The 20,192-nt window shown below is 35.1% G+C and overlaps 1 protein-coding gene across 4 annotated transcripts in view; it reads right to left on the reverse strand.

Moving 5' to 3' along the window:
* Window positions 1-20,192, reverse strand: part of SLC12A7 (solute carrier family 12 member 7) — a 65,339-nt gene that overhangs the window by 43,223 nt on the left and 1,924 nt on the right. For 3 of the 4 annotated variants that reach the window (XM_021540511.4, XM_085571594.1, XM_085571597.1), the window contains exons 2-6: window positions 8,145-8,239; window positions 5,959-6,081; window positions 3,328-3,474; window positions 2,560-2,614; window positions 248-378 (exon numbers count right to left, since the gene is read on the reverse strand). In XM_021540511.4, coding sequence (XP_021396186.3) covers window positions 248-378; window positions 2,560-2,614; window positions 3,328-3,474; window positions 5,959-6,081; window positions 8,145-8,239 — 551 coding nt within the window. Of the gene's footprint in view, window positions 1-247; window positions 379-2,559; window positions 2,615-3,327; window positions 3,475-5,958; window positions 6,102-8,144; window positions 8,240-20,192 lie in introns of all 4 variants that reach the window. The other variant, XM_085571595.1, reaches the window with a different exon arrangement.

Genomic DNA, 20,192 nt, shown 5'->3' on the forward strand with positions numbered 1-20,192 from the left:
GGTTCCCACATTATGTAGAGTAAATATACATAAAATAGCATTTAATTTATTTTTGTATTAGTGGTAAGAATTTAACTTCCTCAAATAGTCATAAGTAGAGTAAGAATAAATATAAACATCCTGAAAATGTAGTAACAAAACATTAACAATCATCAAACTAGAATGCATTATAACCATTAAGAACATTCACCAGCAATATCCCAAAACAGCCCAAATATATTTAGTCTTAACAGAAACTAGCACTTACCAATAAAATTTCAATGGTACCAAGAATGTACATTGCTCCTGCAAAGGTTGTGCCCAAGTAGAAACAAAGTCCCACTGCTCCACCAAACTCTGGCCCTAAAGATCTTGAAATCATGTAGTAAGAGCCTCCAGCTGTGAATTTAAGAAAACAAAACAAAAACAAACAAACAAAAAACACAGAACACCTCCAGGCCTTCAGTTTAAGTAAGGATGGCAGTAGAGAACAAAAATTTGAATCATTCAATCAACATAATCAAGAAAACCACTGACATGCTCATGACAAGACTGTAATCAATGTTTGTACCATCTAGGTAGTTAGAATGTACATTTCTAGATTAATATCCCCATGTGCATTGTCTGTGGAACAGAAAGTGAAGACGAAAGCAAGAAGAGGAACAATTCCACAAGCTAAACAAAAGAAAATTAGAAAAGGATATACAGGTATAAATAGATGTGAATGAATTTTTATCTTCTAACCTTAAGCTGTTCCCCATCAAAGAATAAAATTCCAAAATAATTGCTTTATGAGACAAGGACAAAACAGAATATTTTCTACTGATTCTTTCTATTTTCTGTAACTAAAGATCATGTCTTTTTAGTACTGTTTAAAGGTGTTGGGTAGGGATTGCTTTTTCTTGTCCACTTATATATTATTCACTTCAACCCCGAGTTCTTTAATTCTTCTCACTCTTATTTCCCATACATATGCAGCATCTTTCTTTAAGTCATAAACTACACCCACCACCATCCTATTTCCATTACACTATTTGCCTTTTAATAAGGCTCTAAATTTCAAGCTCATCTCTTTCTTTTAGAATGTCGACCAACTCCTTCAAGGCAAACTCTTCTCTCTGGTTCCCTCTCCATCTACTCTTTAATTCTTTTTTTTTTTTTCTTGCTTGTGGGAAGACAAACAACAACTGGAGGTTAGCCACTGTGGTACATGTATGAGGTTCAGTAAGGCAAAGCGCCAGGTCATGCACAAAAACCCCATGCAACAGAGAAAAGATGTGTGTAATTTTAAATAACATACATTAATGTGCAGAGTCTGAAGCTGTTTTTCATAGACTCATTAAGATTGCAAAAGACCTCCAAGATCATTAAGTCCTAATCATTGACCTAATACTATCTGGTCCACTACTACAACCTGTCCGTAAGCACCACACCTCCTTGTTTTTTGAACACTTCCCAGGATGGTGATTCCACCATTTGCCTGGGCAGCCTGTTCTGCAGACTTCAATGTTTTCAATATGAATGAATGAGAAACTAAGAAAGATCTTATGATGCATCACCAATCCTTTTACTAAATATAATACTCTCGCATACAAAGGCAAAAAAAGGATCCTGCTGCTTAGGTCTCCTTCAATCCTAGGTTCTTATCTGTGCTTTCTGTGCTTTCTGCCTTCTCCATACATTCCAGGACAAGTATAATTTTTCTAAGAAACTGGCACCAACAACAAAAAAAGTGAAAATTAAGACCTGTCTCATGTAAGAACTGCAGGTTTCAAAGTCTGTGAGACATGTTAAACAAAACCATTAAGATGAACGTTAAAAATATGAGGGAGAATAGAGCAGAACATTTTAGTTATCTGCACACTGATTTGAATAACTCCGTTTTATTATAAAACACATGTATTTTAAACAAAATTGTCAATTTTTTTTTTATTTCATATATGGTACTGTATCCTTAAAATACAATTATAATACAATTATTCTACATCCTACACAAATTATAGCTTTTACTTTTGTCCAACAAAGTTTAAGTTCATTAGCTAAACTGTTCAGAGTTCATACCAATATCTGAACACCAGAACTATCAATTATTGTGCTGAGAAACTGAAAAGGGTAAAAGCTTCAAGAGCTTACTGATTTTGCAACTTAAAAAAAATCCTCTTACTTTATGAAGCTGAATCAATTTATCAACCTGCCCTGAAAATTTAAGGACCTAGAGTGTTCATGCAGAAAAATATTTTTGCCATGAGACCAGTTACTATTCTTGCATAAAACAAGAAACTAACTCCAGTGTTTAGCTGGAATGTAGGAAAATTCAGGAGAGAGAAAAGTATTAGCCTTATTTGTAAAGACATTTGCTTTGTGTGAAGACTAGTCTCCATTAATTCAATTTATAACTCCCAGTTGCAGTTAAAGACTGCAACTCATACTAAAAAGTTATTTATAGAATCAATTAAAAGAAAAAATGCATTTGACACAAAAACATTACTTCTAATATTTGAGAATGATAAGAATTTCTTATCCCAGTTTTAAACTTCCATTATTTGAGAATTTGCTATGTAAGATAAAATTCTTCATTACCTGGAACTACACCATTTGTTGCTATAGCACTCATTGAAATTGCAGTAAGCATAGTCTGTGGAAAGATAAAATAGAGGGAATTTAAAATACAAAAGTTTTGGAGGATTTTTTTTTTTGAAAGATTGGGCAAAACAGTAATCAAATTGAACTAGATTTTTTTTTTTTCCCCAAGATGTTTAATTTGGAATATCCATGCAACTCAAGTACTCAACTTTTCAGCAGAAGATTTAGTTAACTTATACTTGACACAGTCTTTAAAAAAGAACTGGAAGAATACAGACCATTGCATATACTTAAAATAGTATGCTCATTATTCTAATTAAAAAGTAGTGAAAACTAATTATAACATTATTATGACAACATCTAGTAGTGGTCTCATATTCTAAAAAATTACTTTATGGATGCACTACTAGTTTATTATTCAATTTGTTCTGAAGTTGAAAAAAGCAGAACAGTTCCGATCTCAAATAAATAATGAAATATTTGCTAAAGGCTGATTTAATAAAACTCATCAATCAAATGCTTACTTTGATCAACTCAAAAAATGTCCATGCGGGTTAGACTGACATGTAACACTCACTGCTTAAATATATAACCCATTTCTCTCAATTAAACCATATTGGTTAAATATCAGCACAATTTTACCAGTATGATTAAATACGGGCAGTTATCTTTTCCCTGATACTCATATATTAGAAGGTATCAGTACTCTTCCAACAGAGAATTTGGACAAGAATTTAAAAAATAAGTAAAATAAGGGCAACTTACACAAGCACAACACATGAACACAATGATGAAAGACTCAAGAACTCCAGCTGTTCCTACAATCCATGTTAAACGCAGGAAAAGGATAACTCCCAAGATGTTTTGCAAACAGGGAAGATATACACCAATAAAAGTGCCCATTCGTGGACCCTGGAAACAAAGTGAGAACATCAATTCCTTTGCAATAACAAATTTAAATCCATAAACACTTTATTCCACAAACACTTATCACGAATGCTCCATGAACAAATGCCAAGTGAAACTGAATGGTAGCTTCAGAGTGCCCAGCTTTGCAAATATTCATGTGCTATTTATGAAGAAAAGTTCCTGAAAAGAGAGAAACTATTCATGATAACAAATTCTCTTGTTCCACAGGAATTAGGATGAAACCTTGATAGGGATAGAATGGCCCTTTATCTGTTGATTATAACACTTTACAAACTTTTTCTGAAATACCAATTACAGACTAAAGTTACAGTTTAAAGATAAATTACTGTCATAATCAAAATACCATTTGTATTCTACAAAGAGTTGAATACAAATTGCCACACAGCTGGCACAAAAAATTATATTCAATAGTAATTTCAATTTTTAAAAAAGGCAGACAAGGTATTAAGACAGAGTGTGAAGTAATGCAGAACTGACTACAATTTTTTTTTTTTTCAAAAATTTTAAAACCTGCCACAACATAGTATATGTGTACTTTTTAGTTGCTAGTGATCATCATAGGTCAAGACACACACAAAAGCATTCAGGCTTCATCACTAAAGTTTCAGTCTTCTACATTTATAAAGAGAAATCAGGGTTTGAAATACTCTAGCTAGAATCAACAGTTATACACAATAGCTTTCCAGTTACACAAGATGGTCTTAAATCACAACTTGGGCTGTGATAAAATGGCAATCAATTTAAATAAATAAGCAAGCATTGATGCTTTAGAAGTTATCAAAATTATTAAGAAAACACTAAATTTTCTAATATTTATAAGAAACCAAAGAATGCCATTCAGACTATATTTTTTATTTTTAGCATCTTGGGCAATATCCCACCATCTTGGGCAGCATCAATACCACTGTCTCAATCACGCTATTAGAAATGCTACTCTGACAGGCTTAACTATCACAATTTCAGAAATGAAATTAAGACACATACATAAAAATTGCGTTATCAGGCAACCACATAGAGCACAAACAAGATCAAATGCAAGTGAGGACATGATGTTAATTTGTTCACAGTCAGCTCCAGAGGGAGCAATAAAGTGCTGGACTGACAAAAACCTCTACACAGCAGCTGAACAGACAACAGGGTTCATGCTAAGGAAAGTGTGAGAAGATCAGTGTTACTTGTCTCATATCTGAGGTTTATCTTCAGATGAGATGAACAAATACAGATCAAGCACAACTAGACAAACAAAAAGAAAACACACTCATTAACAAATAAGCAGGATAAGCAAAAAGTTTGGAGGATAAGCAAAAAGGTAAACAAACAGTTGGACTTGATCCCTGACCCTTGCCCACTGTCCCAGTACCAACTTCCACTCAAAATCTCCCTTCCAGTCAAATGAACTGCTGTTCTCAGCTTATTTTCAAATGTATTTTCATCTCTGTCTTTTCTGCTCTGTGCTCATTTTCCTTTTTCTCATTCTCATGTACTTCTTTTCTTCAGAGCTCAGCATATATATTCAGTAGCAGCACCCCTTCTCCTACACAAAGACAAGGTGACTCCCAGCACTGTCCTTTCCCAGCATCTACCTTAATTTTCTTAGTTTCAGTCACCACGCTCACCATGCAGCTCATTATCCCTCCTTTGCCTATATGTTTGTATACTCTATCAGGTCACATGTTTTAATCCAAGCTTTCTCCTTCAAAATCAACCTCTGCTAACAGAGGAATCAATCCAACATTGCCACTGCAGACTCCAACTGTTGCATACATTCCATTTCTACAGACACAGAGATACATCCAGTAGGCAGACAACCCTTGATGAATTCAATTCAGTTCTAGCAAGTATGTTTAGCAATATGTCAAACAGAGCATATGACTTCCCCTCCCTCAAGTATAATATTTTTGATGTTTGCAAGAAAGCGTTTTCTTGGAATGCATCAATTAAGTTATAAAAATACTTACTCCAACACAGAAAACCAAGACAGCTACTCAAAAAAACTACTACCGTGTTAAGAGGTGCACATATGCTTATAGAATTAAAAGAATGAACTATTTCATCTCAAATTTGCCTTAATATAACTACCTAAAAACCTAGGCAGTTAAAATAAACTAAAAAACCTGTAAAAAGTCCTATTTTATGCTCACTGGAGGTAGGTAACAAGTACTGATGCTTGCACAAGTTCATAAGGAAGAAGAAAAGAAAGGAAGAAAAAACTGGGTATACTCATTGTTTAAGATCCTAGCTTTGCACATGTTTTACCTAGGAGTTTTACAGCACAGTTTTGCTAAAACATGCTAATAAAGAACATCAAATTAACAAAAGTCCTGCTGCTAATGCTTAAGTTCTAAACATGGTATTTATTACAAACCTCACTCCCATTTTTAAGTGTCCACATATTCTCTTTTCAGGTTGAAAAATACACCTCTTATAGCTAGCTTTATCTCAATAAGTTATTAGAAATCTAAATACCTTGACTTCCTTTCGTTTGCTGTCTTCATCTGCTTCATGTTCCACCACTCCTTGAGTCAGATTAGTGTAGTTTGCTAGTTTATTCAGAAGAGATGACACCATGGGGTTACTATCCATTTCTTCCTGTTGGGTTTTGAGCAATACTGCATTAAATAATTTTTTTTAAGTCATCATTTTATGATTCTACTTCAAACAGACACTCAACAGGTCAGCCCTGATTCAGCCAAATAAATTATCATGACAGAATACCAGTCAGCTTTGAACCAAAAATAAAGTTCTATTATTTCTAGAAGTTTAACTCTACATGGCTATGTTGCACCACTTCTTTCATATTTTTACTCTACCTTACAATATGCAGCTCTAATATGAGGAAAACCTAGAGAAAGACCACTGTAATTTCAAAAGTCTATTTTTATCACAACACAGTCTTCTTTAGTGAATTGTACTGGTAGGGTTGAGTCATTAGGGTGTTTTTCCAGCATCTTGCTTGTATTTAGAAAGTTACTTTAAATAATTTCTTAAGCACTAAATTACTTAAGTACCTCTCTGAAGTCTAGTGCTGCAAGCCTACATATTTTATCTTACACCAGGCATACAATATCCAAAGTGTTAACTTATTGAAAATACCCATACATATGCATATCACATATGTAATAGCACCTGACACAGAAGTCAGCCCATCTTTCTTTACTGCTACAAAACAAAAACATGCTAAAAAAATAATACAATCCAGAAGAATATACAACCCAAGAATTCCAAGAAAAATGGATCCAAGAGAATCCAATTAAATACAAAAAATTGAATACTGGAAAGAAGACAAGAGATCAGAGTGACAAACACAGAAAAGAAGTAAAGTATCTCTGCCTGGAAGATTAAGTAATGATAATGGTAATAATAGTAAAACTTCTTTGTAACAGTTTATGCAACTCTAATATCTGAAAACATAAGAAAAACAAGATTGTAGGAAACTTACTCTGAAACATACATATTGTCAAAAAATTTCACCACAACAACACCAGCAGTGATGAAATCACTAGAAGGCTTTCAACATAATACTGTTAACAGCAATATCTATAACTTGAGATACATAAAAATAATGGTTTTATATCAGCTGATTTAATGTAAGCCATGTTTCAAAATAAGACTCGAGACAAAAAGCAGCTATGGCCAAATTATCATCACTGAGGAATACAGCAACTAATTTGAACCAGAAAGTTTTGGAAATGGCTTTATGGAGTAGAGCTTAAAGGAGAAAAATTAAATGACAGAACTTTAATATAATCATTCCTGTAAAAAAAAATAATAAGATATTGCAAGACAAAAAGACAATTAATGATCATTACTTTGATCCTTAGCAAAATTTTCTCTAAAACAGTGAAAAATAGTAAATATACATTATTTGGGTCATACACTGGTAAGATGAAAGACCATGTCCTCTGTGCAAAGATATTTGAAAGGAAGAAGAGAGAAATGTAAGAGAACAACAAGAAAACATTGAGAAAAATGCAACAGTAAGATGGCTAGACAATGTTGGAAGCACCTTGTTTTTGTTAACAGCAAGCATCAGAGCAAGACTAGTTGATGCTGCTACAGCACAGCAATTAAGGTTTTTACTAGAAATACTCAGTTGCAAAAGTGTCCCTTAAAAGTATTCAATTAATATACTTTTTTCAGTAATTTGATTGTAATCATTCAGCTGATTAAAAAGGCATGAATCATCCATTATGAAGTAGATGTTTGCATTAGAAATTGCTGTGGTGTACTCTACACTGTAGATGGACAATACAACTAAGTCATGGCTTGTAAGTTTGTTTTATAGCTTTGCTGCTTAACAAAAAGTCTGTAATTCACCTGTTGAACAAATTATTTTGCTAATCCTTTTAAAATTGAATACAGATTTCTTTAAAAAAGATTTACCTTCCAGTAGCTTTCTCTAACAATGTCTAGATCCTAGCCCAAAAAATTTAAAAGCACGAAGACTTATATCTTCATATTAATGCACACCAATATTTACTGTTCTTGCCTATATACCATTCAAATACACTGAAATGGAATGTTAGCAGGAACCACACTATTAAAAAGTTACTAAAACTCATTCCGTCCCCCACTAAGTTTTAGGACAGAAAGAAAACAGGTGATTGCTCATCTCCATTAAAGGTAAAATGTTTTTGGAGTATTTAACTTACCTCAAAGAGAGCCATATTCTTTCCTTCATAAATGTTTTCGCTGCCCAATTCTGCACAGTTAATAAATGGACTACTTTCCCTGGCAATCCCATCCCCTAGTGGAAAAGAACACAATTAAAAACAAAAGAAAAAAAAAAGATACATTATATTCTAAAAGGAATAATCAGAAGACTGGTTTAGGAACTGGCTCTAAATAACACCCTAAGTTGCTGTAAACCCAGTTTTCATCTCAGACATATGGATGTTTGTTGCTATCATGCTGGCATGGTAGCGTGGAGGAAGGTTTTAGAAAGGCCTTGGGAATGGTAAACTGAGGAAAAGGATACATTCATGTATGCCCCATTGTTTTAGAAAGGCCTTGGGAATGGTAAACTGAGGAAAAAGATACATTTATGTATGGTCCACTGTTTCGGGAAAGTCCCGCTTCAGCATTCCTCTGTAGACCCCCTTCTCCCCACCCCTGAGCAGTTCCCATTGGACCTGGCCCCTGGGGTGGTTCTGATGTGCCTTAGCTGAACACTGTCTCTATTGTTTAAGACCTTATCTCTTAATTTTGCTGTATAAAACTGTATCTGGGCAATAGCCCAGGGCCTTTGGTCACTGCAACGCTTCAGGCAATACAATCTCTCTGGACAAGCATACCATTGGTCTCTCTTGGTCTCTTTATCTCGAATCCTAGCGGCGACTGAGGCAGCGCCGCAGCTCGGACCGTGCTAACCCAGACGCTGCCTGGTAAGCCCAGGGCAGCGGGACCCCGGAGGGTCCCGGGGGGCTGGGGAGGGACAGGGGACAGCAACAAGTGACCCCCAAAAGCTGCAGATGTTAGACATTTAAGGAAATTTAGTTTAACAGTCTAATCTTGGTATAGTATTCCATCTCTTAACTCTTAATTATTAGTCTTTAACACATATACTAATTTCTCCCCTACCCTTTCTAGTTTCCCAAAAAACACTTGATAATTGCACTTCATGTAAGGGTTTTAAGTATAGAATAAAATAACCCTCCAGCTAACCTTTTTATTACTTTACTGACTCCTGCAAAAAATCTCTAGTAGTTGAGGAAGGAATTTATGAAATACAATGCAGAAGGAATTACTTTGTAATGGTTGTGGAGACCCTTCCATGACATGTTATACTTAATCCATTCCTTATGGAAATATAAATTGCATTAATCTTAGCTCTACTGACCTGCTCTGGCACACCTCTCAAAAAATACAGCATTACTTTCATTGCCTTTCAGCCCACAAACTACAAAAACTATTACATGCTGATACTGTCACAACACTGGCATTTCCAAATAATCTCAAATCCTTGCCTGTGCCACTTTGCCTGTGTGACCTTTTGGCCTTATAGATTACAGCAATAGCACCTACAGTCTCTTCACTACAGAATTAAAGAACAGTTGGAGAACAAGCTGTACTCTTTTCTCCTGTCTCCTCCCTCTGCTCCTTACATGAAATGCCAGAAGCAAGCTCTGGCAAATGTATACACTAGTCTCAACGCAACATAGTATCTTGGTTGTACACCAGTCAGAAATATATCTCAGTCCCTCAAAGATAAGAGGGACTATGGGTTTCCCACCAATTTCCTACCACTCTCCACAGTATCACTATCCTTACTGGTATCCTGACATAGAAACCACATATTGTAATAAGAGACACAGAAGATAACAACTGTTCTAAAATTTAGGGCTCTAAAATTAGTTCCTCAGTCCAGAGAAGAAATGGTGAGGAATTCACACATCCAATATATCTCCTTCTATTCACATCCTCCAACTTTCATTTTTCTGTTTCTCTACAGTTTATATTTGGTCTCCCACTACTTCAAGTCCAACAGCTTGGTTAGGTGCCCCTCTTCCAACCAAGGTTAATGCGAGGCCAGCAGAAGGAACACTGTCAACACAAAAGAATATCCCTCATGAACTAACACCTTGAGATGTTTCACAGTATGTGGAACATGCTGGTTTCACACAAGATTATCTGAGAAATTGGCATTTATGGGTTCCACTTTAATGGGCTCCACTGTACTTAGAGAAATGTTCAATTAGCTTTTTCACAGACAACAAAAAAGCAACTCTGCCCTGAAATAAATACATCCTAATTCCTCTTATCATTTTGCTAAAGCATATGAGCACTAGGATTTCTTGCTTAAGACATTGCATTTTCTTTCCAAGATTTTTGGAACATTGTTTTTCTTTTAGCTCCATTCCTGAAATCACCCCATTATTTCTGCTGAAGTTTTTATAAGTCATTCATTAAAAGGTACATTCCCAAGTTAAAATAAAAATAAGGTTGCTTGATTTCAGTCTTGCCAAGACCACACTTCTATTGACTTACTCACCAACTGACCTCTAGTACCTGTAGTTATTAACTAAATATTAGTACTCCTTTCAGGGTACTTCCAGTCCCTTCAGAAAGGAGTCTCTTCAATCTCTTTAAAAAGACAGATGAGAAATTTTAACTATTGTTTTGCACTCATGCAGAAGATAATGTCACTGGAGTTACTGGAGTGGGCATCATTACACTAATCTAAACACCAAAAGGCTAGCAAAAAAAAAAAAAAAGTTAATCAGTATTCATAATTCTGAGGTTAAAGACTATAGTTTTGGCTAGTCAGTTCTGGACATACAAATCAGTATCTCAGCACTACACAGTATTTTAAATTGTAGGTAAGAGAATAGTGAAGCTGTCTTTTATATGTTTCTATTTCTAAACAGAGTTACTTGACTTTACTCTAATATAAAAAAGAGCACAGCATCTCTAACAAACATGTCTTGTTTAAACTCACCTAATAGGCTTCAAACAGAAAAATGCAGAACTTAGGATCTGAAGAACAGGAAACCTATTTCAGTGCTTATAATCAATATTCTGCCTATTTCAAAGTTTTCTAATAATAGTCTGGTAGTGACAGATTGCAATAAATTCCTGTTTCTCTAATACAGTTCTCTTTTTGCATTTGTGTATATTTGTCATCGCAATTTGACAGGTAATGTTGATCATGTAAAATAGTATTTTAGCTTCACTTGAAAGAGAATCAATGGAGAAAATGTGTCCACAAAAGCAAACTGACAAGTACTCTGTCATCTGCAGTTTGTTGACTACTTCTACAATTATCATAAAAGTCTTTAGAACCACAGAATCATAAAAGTCGGAAAAGAATCCTAAGATCAGGTCCAAACTTTGACTGAACACTACCATACCAACTTAACATAGCACTAAGTGCAACATGCAGTCCTTTCTTGAACATCCCCAAGGTGGCTCTACCACTTCCCCAGGCATTCCAATCCAATGTTTAACCACCTTTTCAGTAAAAAAAATCTTCGTCATGTCCAATCTGAACCTCACCTGGTGCAGTTTGAGTCCGTTTCCTCTAGCCATATTGCCATTGCCTGGGAGAAGAGGCCAACCCCTACCTTCCTACTTTCTTCCAGGTAGTTATAGAGAGTGCTAAGGTACCTCCAGATCTTCCTTTTCTTCAGGCTGAATGACCCCAGCTCCCTCAGCCACTTGTCATCAGACTTGTGCTCCAGACCTTTCACCACTTTCATCGCCCTTCTCTGGACACCCTCAATAACTTTCTTGAAGACAGGGGCCCAAAACAGGACACAAAACTCGAGGTGTGGCCTTAACAGTGTCAAGTACAGAGCAACAATCACTTCCCTAGTCCTGCTAGCCATGCTATTTTCAATAGACGCCAGGATGCCATTGGCCTTCTTGTCCACCTAGGCACATCACTGGCTCATATTCAGCCAGCTGTTGACTTGGAGTCTGAGATCCTATTTTGATGAGCCACATTCAGGCCACTCTTTTCCCAGCCTGCAAAGTTGCATGGGGTTTTTGTGCATGACCTGGCGCTTTGCCTTACTGAACCTCATACATGTACCACAGTGGCTAACCTCCAGTTGTTGTTTGTCTGGAACATCCCCAGTTTATAAGGACTAACAATAATGATAGAAAATGGCTTGGCAAGCTCTTCTGCCAGCTCCCCCAGTACACTCTAGTGGGTTCCATCCAGCCCTATACACTTATGAAGTGGCTCAATGGATCACTAACTACTTTTTCTAGATTACAGGGGGCCAGTTCTACTCCCCATCTCTTTCTACCAGCTCCAAGGGCTGGTTACCATGAGGATAACTGGTCTTACTGTTGAAGACTGAGGTTAAAAAGGCACCTCACACTTTCTCATCCTTTGTTACAATGTTACCCTTCACATCCAATAAAGGATAGATTTTCCTTAGTCCCCTTTTTGTTAGTATATTCATAAAAACACCTATGAACACCTTTGAGTTTTCATCACTGCTGCCAACAAAATAAATAAATTTATTTTAAATTAAAAACCACCACCTTTTGAAGTATGCTTATTTAATATGTTTAGATATACAGTGAATTTTATTAACATGTAAGTCAAATTGACATGTATTATACCATTCAGTAGAAAGAACAAATTTCAGAATCTCAACACACAGACAACATTTATGGTGAAAATAACCAAACTGTCTCAATCTTTCGCTCATCCCTTTGTCAAAAGAAGATTCAATAGAAAATAAAGGATTCATTAGAAAACCAGAACTAAATTAAAACAGGATTAACACTTTTCACAAATGCTGTAAATCTTGCCCCTCATGCATCAAGTGAACAAGAGAAAAATGTATTTCAGTTACTTCTACTGAAGTAACATGGAACACAAAAGGAATAAGTGTTTCATTTCACTAATAAGTCTTAAGCCATCTATGGTTTATCTTAACCCTATCACCTTGAATTCTCTGAGGAAGCTTTAAGATAGTCAAATCACAGAATCATGTAGGTTGGGAAAGAACCTTGAACCCAACCATGCACTTAACACTGCCAAAATCACCACTAAACAATGTCCCTAAGCACCACACCTACACATACTTAAATACCACCAGGGACGGTGACTCAGCCACTTCCTTGGGCAACCCATTCCAATGCTTAACAAGCTAATCACCTTTTCCTTAGGTCTCTTTGAAACTGTGTCTGTTTAAACACTTCTCAAGTGTGAGTTGAGTGAAACTTAAAATAAAAATTAGAACTTCCAATGTTGTTTCAGATATATCTTTAAGCTGTATTTCTTCTGAAATCCAGTTTCTGCAACTCAAGTGCTCCAAAATCCATAATTTCAGTTGCTTGATTTCTGAAAGAAACTCAGTTTATGATGGTTTATAGGCAAAAATCTTAAATCTAGACTAGTATTTCATTTTGAACCACAAAAAAAGGCAAAATAGAATAACCAAAAAAAAAAAAAAACCAAAAACCTTCTTTGGGTTTGTTTCTAGTATGTTTCAGCTGTCTTCTGACATACAAAAAAAAATTTGCCTGTTGATGTCATACTCCATGTCACCCAACATAAGTCATCAAAGCCTAAGTTTTAAAAATTATTTTTGTACCCTCATACCTACTTTAAAAACTATTATTACAAATTTTTATGTGATACAGAATGTTCATATAACCTAGCACAATTCTGTGCTTACTGCTGGACCAGTAGACAAACTAAACCTATAACTAATGTACCTTTCCTAAAAGCCTATGTTGTATTTGCTGTGTTGATAGGACATGCAAAAAACCCTACTCTTGATTTCTAGATACTCAAGCACTGTGATGAGTGGTTATATCTGCATGGAAATTAGCTGCAATGACATCTTTTGTAAACAAGACATACAGCTACAAGAAGAGAAGGTAAAAAATATGTCTCAAGGTAATATTCAGTGTGTTGATGCAGATCATCACTATGTGCACACCTGTACATGCCAGTCCCCCAAATGCCAATGCAGTGTAACCCACACAAATTATCACAAACTACACCAGAGCTGTGCTGACCTTAAGTTTTCTGATATCATCAGATAATTTTTATTAACATTTCCACACACCAAACAAAACTTAGGTAAAAATTTTTGTGCGTTACAATTCATTGAGGGTCACAGACACAAAAGGTAGTACAGTATCCAAAGTCATAGTCTTCAGAAGTTTCAGAGTAGTGACCTTCACAAACACCAACAGGTATATTACTTTTAAGGTATGTTAACAGTTAAAAATTTCTAAGCTGATCCAAACTGGCCCATTTTATATTGTAAATAGAACCGAACAGTATAACTTAAACATGCAGATGCCACCTTCACCAATAAGGTGACCCTCTTATTTAGAGGTTGGACTACATGATCTCCAGAAGTCCCTTCAAACCATAACAATTTTGCAATTCCCCTCTCATGCTTATTACTCACCCCTCTTCATCCCCATATCATACTGTTCCTCACAGAAACTGAACTATTAAACATAAATTCATATGCTGTCACCAGAGACAATGAGCGTAAGAATGAGGAATTACTCAAACAGAAACAACTTCCTCAGCATTCATGACAATCCCACCTCTGCTTTCTTCCCCACTCCTGAATCACAAGTAATAGAGTATGAAAAATATATATTATAGCTGTCTTGTTATAGAGAAAGTGGCAGAGAAAGGCTAGAGGTAGGCAAGGAAATGATCATTTAAGTGATCCTGTATTTGCACTGTGATGCCTGTTCAAGATATTAGAACAAAAATATTTTACTACCTAATTTCCCATCTTGACACAGGCTCAGGAATTTCATTTGATCATTAAGCTCTATAACTTTAAAAAAAATCATATTGAAATTTAAGCAGTGCATCTCTTGATGTTTTCAGAACTGAAATAAGAAAAAACCCTATTAATTTATGTAAAACTTAAGAGGTTTTTTAATACTGAAAAAATCTCAAATTGTTCCACATTTCTATTTAAATTTGGTTCTTTCAAACTTCTAGCTATAACATCCTAGCAACTGCTTCCAAATTTAACCACTCAAAGTATTTTCTCGCTGTGAAGGTAACTATACTTATTCAAATCATCTCAACCTATTTCTTGAAAAATTGAAAAACTTCCTAAAGCATTTTTCTAACTCTTAAATTATTTTTGTGGAAACGTTCTGTACAGGTTTTAAGTTACACAAAACAAAACAAAAAAAAAATTAAACTTTGAAAATCAAATACAGCATTCTAACACCAGACTCAGTCAATGCTATTTACAGAAGTATAATCGTCACCTCTCTACTTCAAGGATCAGGCTAGCCCTCTTTACCATAGCCTTAAACCAAGCTCATGATATTCTATTCCAGTCTGACCCCTAAATCCTTTTCAGATTCATTGCTTCCTCACTGTCCCAGACTATGTCTGCCATCATTATTCATATCCAAGTAATGCTCCTAATGCTCCCATTTACTTTTGTATTCAAACATGTTTTGTCTAAAAAAGCAAGCATCTTTTTCTCCTGACATGCTGTAAGAGTTTAACATCTATCTGAAAAATAAAAATAGATAGCTTTCATATGGCAAAAAAATACAGGTGTTATTCAAAGGAGTGAGAATTATATAAACTTTTGAACAACATGACCTCAAATAAGGTAGCTCAGCTATGATAATGTATAGCTGTTCTCCAAACAAGTATGTGTTAAACTAGAAAAGTTTTGATTCCCACTAGAAATTGCTAATTTTATATGGTGTTATCTAAAGCAGAACTGCAGCGGGGGAATAACCCTTAATAGAAAAGTCTTAATTCTTCATAGTTTGCAAAGGGCAACTCTTAATCACAGTCCATGTACCTTGAGGCAGGTTCAGATTAGCCATTTACAGGTAAAATGTAACAGTTTTAAATAAAAATAATGGTAACATTTTCATTCAGTATTTGGTCACATTAAGAACAAGCCACTGCAAACTGAGACTATGAAAATGAGATCCTGTTTGTACAAGAGACAAACATTTTATGTTAATGTAACAAAACTTTTAAAGGTAAAAATACATAAACTTTAAAAGTCAATAAAACTGATGTATATGACCATTGCATCCAAGAAAGCTGCCTGTGGAAAAACCTATAATTCTATCTTCTCTATCATGCATATTTCCTTCTTGTAAGTTCAAGTTTTTGATTGGCAGGCAACTAAAGCCATAGAATCTTAGAAATTAAATGTCTTAACACTTCTAATTTAAATCCACATATTGGAGCACTCCTTAGAGCTCTAAAACAGTCAAGTTTTTAAAAGTCACCTTGGAGTTCTAAAATACAGTCAAGTTTTTAAAAGCCACTATCTTGCTATAATACAAATTATGAAAAAGGCATCCATAAACTTATTTGAACATACTTTACCTCAATTTTTGTTCCACATTGGTTTAAGAATTCAGTGCAACCTAGCTCAAAGTTTCATGTTATTGGGTTATTTTTAGTAATTTAATGTCTAAATATATTTACTACATCACAAATTTCTTGCAGTATTTTTATTAATGACTAGGACAATTTATGTGTTATAACGATATGCAGAACAAAGTGTATTTAAACCCCTTGTAAATAAAGCTCTTTATAATGGAGAATATCATAATGGATGATTCTAAAGTTACATCCATCACCTATGTAACATTGCTAAATCTTACATTTTCCTTACTTAGGCTACTATTATAATCAACCACAGCTTACTTCTAATGAAAACACTGCAAAAGCTCTTTATAAATTCTTTAAAATATGGCTGGAAATACAGGAACCTCCTATTTCAGTAAGAAAGACATTAGAACCACAGCATTGTCTTGTAAAGAGACTCACTTGGATTTGGCCCGTTTTCTTCATAATCTTGCTCACTCATGATTAAGGAAAATTAAGCCAGTTTCCTCTGGTGATTCTTCAGGTATCATGAATTGAAACAGAAAACTGACAGTTCCTTCCTCCCGGCTTAGTGTAAGACCTCAAATCCTGTTTCTTACTAGCATTGGATTAATCCTGAAACAAGCCATTAAGGCTTCAGACAGCATGAGGCATGAACATGACACAAACTACAGTCACAGAACGCTCTAAAAAGAATTAAGCTGAAAGATTTTTGTCAGCAATAAGCACCCTGCTTAGTGATATGGGAAGGATGAAATCACTGAAATATCCCATGTCTCCATTAAATAAGTACTTTATAAGTTTTATTTCTATCAACTAAATTCACTTTAAAATATATCCACTAAAAAGATCATTAGAGATTAGCAACAAGTATTATTAACCTATTTGAAAGATCTATCTACTATTAAAAAAACCTTCTTTTACACACCTACATATTAGCAGACTTTAAGCAATTCAGATAGTTTTTAAGCATTGATTTTATGTAGAAATAGTTAGCATTTATTCTACTTAAGATGTAGCAGATAAACACTTAAAAATATAGTTCTTGTAATTTTGTAAGCTCTTTTTAAAAACAAATATTTTTAAATTAGAAAGGTTTATTTTTAAGACTGGCAGCATAATTTGTTCATTCTCTTTCAAAGTAAATATGTTGTTGTTTTCTAGTTTATGCATTAATGTATTACACATTTTATACTAGCCTTAAACTCATAGAAAGTGTTTCAATTCTGTTAAGTGGATGCCAGTGACAGGAACAGACTAGTTCCTGGGATCAAATCTTTGAATAACATCTAAAATCTACTTTTCTCTTATCATAATATCTATGCTGCGAGAATGGTCAACTGTGGCTGTTGAGGTTGAAGGGCTGACTGAAAATAACACTAGACTTCTCAGTGAGATGAACCTATCTTCCTCCTTTGCACATACACACAGACACATACATATGTGTCGACTATTCCCTAGTTTTCCAATAAAGATTTTGCAGAAATTTACAGCATCCACGCTTCATTCATATGATAGTTTCTTTGTAGATGATCCGGTTTGTTATTGCTATTCCTTGTATTTGAGGGTCTTCAATTTTAAAAGATTTTGCAGGAGTTCTCACATTAGTTTCTAAATAAGAAACTGCAGTGGCAAGATAAATATTACCACGGGATGCTAAAAATACTAGCGATGCCTTGAAACACATGATATACAGAGCAGCTAAGGAACAAAAAGCTGATCAACTTTACAAAATTTTTACAGGTCTATCTAGACAGTCACTACAACTACGTGTGAAGAAAACAAATCAAACACCCAACAAAAATCAAGCCCAGAATGTCTTATAAAACTTCACACCTTACTGTCTACAGACTCATATTTCCTTCTCCAACCATTTACTACCTCCTGACTACCCTTTCTTTGTAGTATATTATAAACACATTAAAAGACACAGGCACATCTTTGCAGTCTGCACTCTTAACCATGTTAACTTCTGCCTCTTCTGAAGTACTATTGCAACTAGTGCTACCATCCAGCCCCATAGGCAGTCACAAATGTCCTCCCCTCTTTTCATACACATCGAAGTATCATATAGTCAGAAAACACGAAGCTATGGAATTTCAGATTATTAAAAAAGGAGTGCAGATCATAGAGCAAAAACATCCCAGGTTACTGCTTTACCACACAGATGATTATCAGGTAAGAATGTGTGAAAGGGGATAAATGCTCAAAATTGTGCATAAATTGGTAAGTGCCTTGCTAATATGGATCAAAACGACCTTACTGTTGATCTAATGACTAGACAGCATAGCTGATTCTCTCAAAAAAATTAGCATTGAGTTTGATGGGACAGGTTTGTCAGGTTTTCCTGTGTTTGGTAGGTTGGGGTTTTTTAAAAAACGGTACTAGTGCAGTCAAGGAGAAACTACTCGCTTTTTAAGACAGACAATTCAATCAAAACTGATAACATGCTAGATTTCTAAACAACTGGAACAAAATTACATGCTGAGCTATATAGGCTAAGGTTAAGTCAAAGGGAAGTTCCCGTTCTCCTCTTTTTTATGTTCATCTCTGCTCTCAGCTTTACCCACATCTCACCTTGACACAACCCTAGCTATTCTCACTTTTTGCAGTACTCACCTCAACTCAAAAACATGGGAAGCATGATTTTTACCTCTGCAGTAATTTAGTTTACTCACAGTTTAGCATGCTGAACCAGACTAGTGAAGTGTCTGATGGTCAAGCACAGGAAAAAGGAAGCAAAGCCAGACACAGAGGATGATAAGGAAAGAAATAATTTACTTCTTAACCTTTTTCTCAAGGCTGGAGCGGTGAGAAGGGCAAGGAGTCCTTCTCTGAGCAGCAGGCAAAAGCTTAACTACAGCAGCTTTTAGCAATACTAACATTTCAGAATTCTTTAGTTTTCAGAAGAATAACTCAAGAACAATTATTTGATCATACAGCATGAACTTAACAATTCCATACATTACCCAAAGCAACAGTAAGTAGTACATTTTTCATGTCCCAAAACACTGTCAGAGGGTAGCATTTAATCTCTTCATTAAGTCAGAGCTCTTTGCCTATAATTTATATACCAATCAATGGCTTCCCTTTTCAGTGTCTTCCTCTCTACATCCAATTTTACAAACACACAGGAACCGTCATACATAAATTCATCCACTTGACTGATACAGATCCATAACGGTATTTAAATATATCTTGCAACTGTAACTACTAGTCCCCAGAACACCACCTAATCACATCAAGATTTTTTTTTTATCTCTGGCCTTTAGTTGGAACACTATGAAAGTAGCAGTTCCACTCTTCTCACCTTCCCAGGATTTGAAAATGTTCCAAGCCTTTCAGATACTTCATATATACATGCAGTCTAACACATCCTGTCTAACTATGCCTGAAGGTATATTCAGTATTTTGACATGCCATCTGAGTAAACACTATACACCATGCCTCTCTGACTAGCTCTTCTACCAAAAGAAAATTTGTCCAGATTAATGCTGTACTACCAACCATCCATCCCGTACAAACAGATGTCACAGAAACAAACTGTTGTTTGTTGTCAGAAACAAACTGTTGTCACAGCTTATATTGTTTTGGTTTTTCTATTGCATTTAGTTTGGAAAAAGAGGAAGCGGTTATTAGAACACCTAGTCATCATTTGAATATACTAGGGGAACGGTAACTATATGTATTATGTATCTTTAATAGGTTAGTAAGATTTAAGAGTAGAAAGCTTTGGAAGAAAATAACTGTGTCAGCTTGGTGTTTAACTATATTAGCTTACTAAAATAATGTAAATATATTAAGTGTGTCAAATATCTCTTTTTATCTTTTTACATTCATATCCCACATCACACAGAGTTAGCCTTATTTATCTGAC

Source organism: Lonchura striata, chromosome 2 (genome assembly GCF_050655825.1).
Source record: "Lonchura striata isolate lonStrDom1 chromosome 2, ASM5065582v1, whole genome shotgun sequence".
In the NCBI taxonomy this organism is placed as follows: Eukaryota; Metazoa; Chordata; class Aves; order Passeriformes; family Estrildidae; genus Lonchura; species Lonchura striata.